Source organism: Neopsephotus bourkii, unplaced genomic scaffold (assembly GCF_033783945.1).
Source record: "Neopsephotus bourkii isolate Nb327-2 ecotype Australia unplaced genomic scaffold, CSIRO-AGI_Nbou_v1 NB_266, whole genome shotgun sequence".
NCBI lineage: Eukaryota > Metazoa > Chordata > Aves > Psittaciformes > Psittacidae > Neopsephotus > Neopsephotus bourkii.
This window is the reverse complement of record NW_026900775.1, coordinates 2,131,199-2,134,376: the sequence shown is the minus strand read 5'-3', so window position 1 is coordinate 2,134,376 and position 3,178 is coordinate 2,131,199. Positions and strand designations below refer to the sequence as shown.

The 3,178-nt window shown below is 58.8% G+C and overlaps 1 protein-coding gene across 1 annotated transcript; it reads left to right on the top strand.

The window, feature by feature from the left end:
• Window positions 1-176: 176 nt before the first annotated feature.
• LOC133208359 (splicing factor 3A subunit 2-like) lies at window positions 177-2,307 on the top strand (the record flags this gene model as incomplete). The annotated part of the gene is made up of 2 exons (XM_061346182.1): window positions 177-1,576; window positions 1,691-2,307. Coding segments are annotated over 2 exons (1,499 nt in total), but the record flags the coding sequence as incomplete, so codon positions are not given.
• Between the last annotated feature and the right edge of the window lie 871 nt (window positions 2,308-3,178).

Genomic DNA, 3,178 nt, shown 5'->3' with positions numbered 1-3,178 from the left:
CATCCATCCATCCACCCATCCCTTCCTCCCTCCATTCTTCCCTGCCTCCATCTATCACTCTGTCCATCCCTCCCTCCATCCATCCAGCCCTCCATGCCATCCACTCATTCCTCCCTCCCTCCCTCTTTCCATCCATCCATCCATCCATCCATCCATCCATTCATTCATTAATCCATCCATCCATCCATCCATCCATCCATCCATCCATCCATCCATCATCCATCCATCCATCCATCCATCCATCCATCCATCCATCCATCATCCATCCATCCATCCATCCATCCATCATCCATCCATCCATCATCCATCCATCCATCCATCCATCCATCATCCATCCATCCATCTATCCATCATCCATCCATCCATCCATCCATCATCCATCCATCCATCATCCATCCATCCATCCATCCATCATCCATCCATCCATCCATCATCCATCCATCCATCCATCCATCCATCCATCATCCATCCATCCATCCATCCATCCATCCATCCATCCATCCATCCATCCATCCATCCATCCATCATCCATCCATCCATCCATCCATCCATCCATCCATCCATCCATCCATCCATCCATCATCCATCCATCCATCCATCCATCCATCCATCATCCATCATCCATCCATCCATCCATCCATCCATCATCCATCCATCCCTCCATCCATCCATCCATCCATCCATCCCACCATCCATCCATCCATCATCCATCCATCCATCCATCCATCCATCCATCATCCATCCATCCATCCATCCATCATCCATCCATCCATCCATCCATCCATCCATCCATCCATCATCCATCCATCCATCCATCCATCCATCCATCCACCCATCCATCCATCCATCCATCCATCATCCATCCATCCATCCATCCATCCATCCATCCATCCATCCATCCATCATCCATCCATCCATCCATCCATCATCCATCCATCCATCCATCCATCCATCCATCCATCCATCCATCCATCCATCCATCCATCCATCCATCATCCATCCATCCATCCATCCATCATCCATCCATCCATCCATCCATCATCCATCCATCCATCCATCCATCCATCCATCCATCATCCATCCATCCATCCATCCATCCATCCATCCATCCATCCATCCATCCATCCATCATCCATCCATCCACCCATCCATCCATCCATCCATCCATCATCCATCCATCCATCCATCCATCATCCATCCATCCATCCATCCATCCATCCATCCATCCATCCATCCATTCATTAATCCATCCATCCATCCATCCATCCATCCATCCATCCATCCATCCATCCATCCATCAATCCATCCATCCATCCATCATCCATCCATCCATCATCCATCCATCCATCCATCCATCCATCCACCCATCCATCCCTGTCTCCTTCCTCTGTCCCTCCTTCCATCCCTCCCATGTGCTCTGACCGCTCGGAACGTCTCCCTGCAGCTGCGGTACTATGACAGCCGGATGGACACGGAGTGCAAAGGAGTCATTGACCTGGCCGAGGTGGAGTCCATCACCCCAGGGACCCCCACCATGGGGGCACCCAAGACGGTGGATGAGAAAGCCTTCTTCGATGTGAGTGTGCTGCTGGGCTGCAGTGTGCGGTGCCCCAGTGCTAGGTCTGCGGTGCCCCAGTGCTGGGTCTGCAGTGCCCCGTCCCCCCCTCACCTCCGGCCTCCTCCCTTGCAGCTGAAGACGACGAAGCGCGTTTACAACTTCTGTGCCCAGGACGTGCCGGGGGCGCAGCAATGGATCGACCGCATCCAGAGCTGTTTGTCGGACGCGTGAGCGCAGGAGCCCCTCTCCGGGCTCGGGGTCCGGGCCCGCGGAGCAGCGGCAGCGCTGGAGCCGGGGCTGGGATCAGCTGCGGGTGAGGCCCTGGCCTCGGGCGGCCGCGGGGCTGGAGCCGCGGCTCCGCGCTGGGAGGCACTGGTGGAGGATCCCGACGCGTTGAAGCAGGCCCGGGATGAGCCGGGACGAGCTGGGATGAGCAGGAGCTGCTCCGGCTCTGTCCCACCCAGGCCTGTCTGAGCCCTGTAATTATTGTGTCCCCTCCGCACCCCACTGCAGCCCCTGCACTGCTGGAGGAGCAGGAGCTGCCCTCCTCGCCCTCCCCATGGCTTGCATGTCCACCGAGCACCCAGGGGGACCAGCCCTGCTCCCCATGTCTCGTAGTGCAGCACCCACCCCGCTCCCACCTTGCTGGGCCCAGGGACCTGCCGCTCAGGTGCTGGTGTTGGTGGGGGTGACGCGTTGAGCACAGGGATGCGGTGTCCCCTGGGCACTGCAGGCAGAGGGTCCCAGTCTTGCACCGTGGCTGGTGGTGGTTGGGGCTCTGGGATGTGGCCGTGGCCGTGGCTGTGTCCCTGCTGGGCACAGTCTCCCCACGATCAGGTTTGCTGTTGTGGGGGGCACATTCCCCACGGGAGGTGCCAGCCCTGTTGCATTGCGTGGAGGGGGGGAACCAGCCCTGGCCCTGGGGTCCCTGTGCCCAAGGGACCCCTCCAGCAGCAGCACCGGGGCTGGGACGGTCACCCCAGTCCCTGTGGCGCGGGCTGGTGCCACCCGGGCTCTTTGCACAGGTCAAACCCCCCCGAACCGCCCCGGGTGGCACCGCTCAGCGCTGCCCCGTGTACCCCGCACCGCCTCGGGGCCCTCCCTCTTGTCCCCCCGTGTTTGTGCTGTTGGGGGGCGCTGAGCGGAGCGGGGCTGCCCTGCTCCCACCCCAGTGCAGAGGGGATCTCGGTACAAGCGGCTCCTGCAGCATCTCTGCCCCGCACTGGTGTGACCGCTGGAGGGGGCTTGGCTCACCCACAGGGGTCCCTGCCCCCCCCCCCCCAGCTCGTTCCTGTCTGTTTTTACGAGTACAATGTTTTATTTCAGTGCAGAGCTCCGTGTACAGCCCCTCCCCCCCTGTACAGCCCCCCCGCTGTAGATTATTGATTATTGGTTATTGGTTATTGGTTATTGATTATTGGTTATTGGTTATTGATTATTGGTTATTGGTTATTGGTTATTGGTTATTGGTTATTGATGCTCTGTGCACGGCGCCACGCACGGAGCCCGCAGAACGGTTTAATAAAAAAAGGCACCGAGAGCGGAGGGCCCTGGCGGGGGGGGGGGGGTGGGGGGGGGGAGGGGCTGCGGCACCGACCCGGGCCAGGCACGGACCCGGGG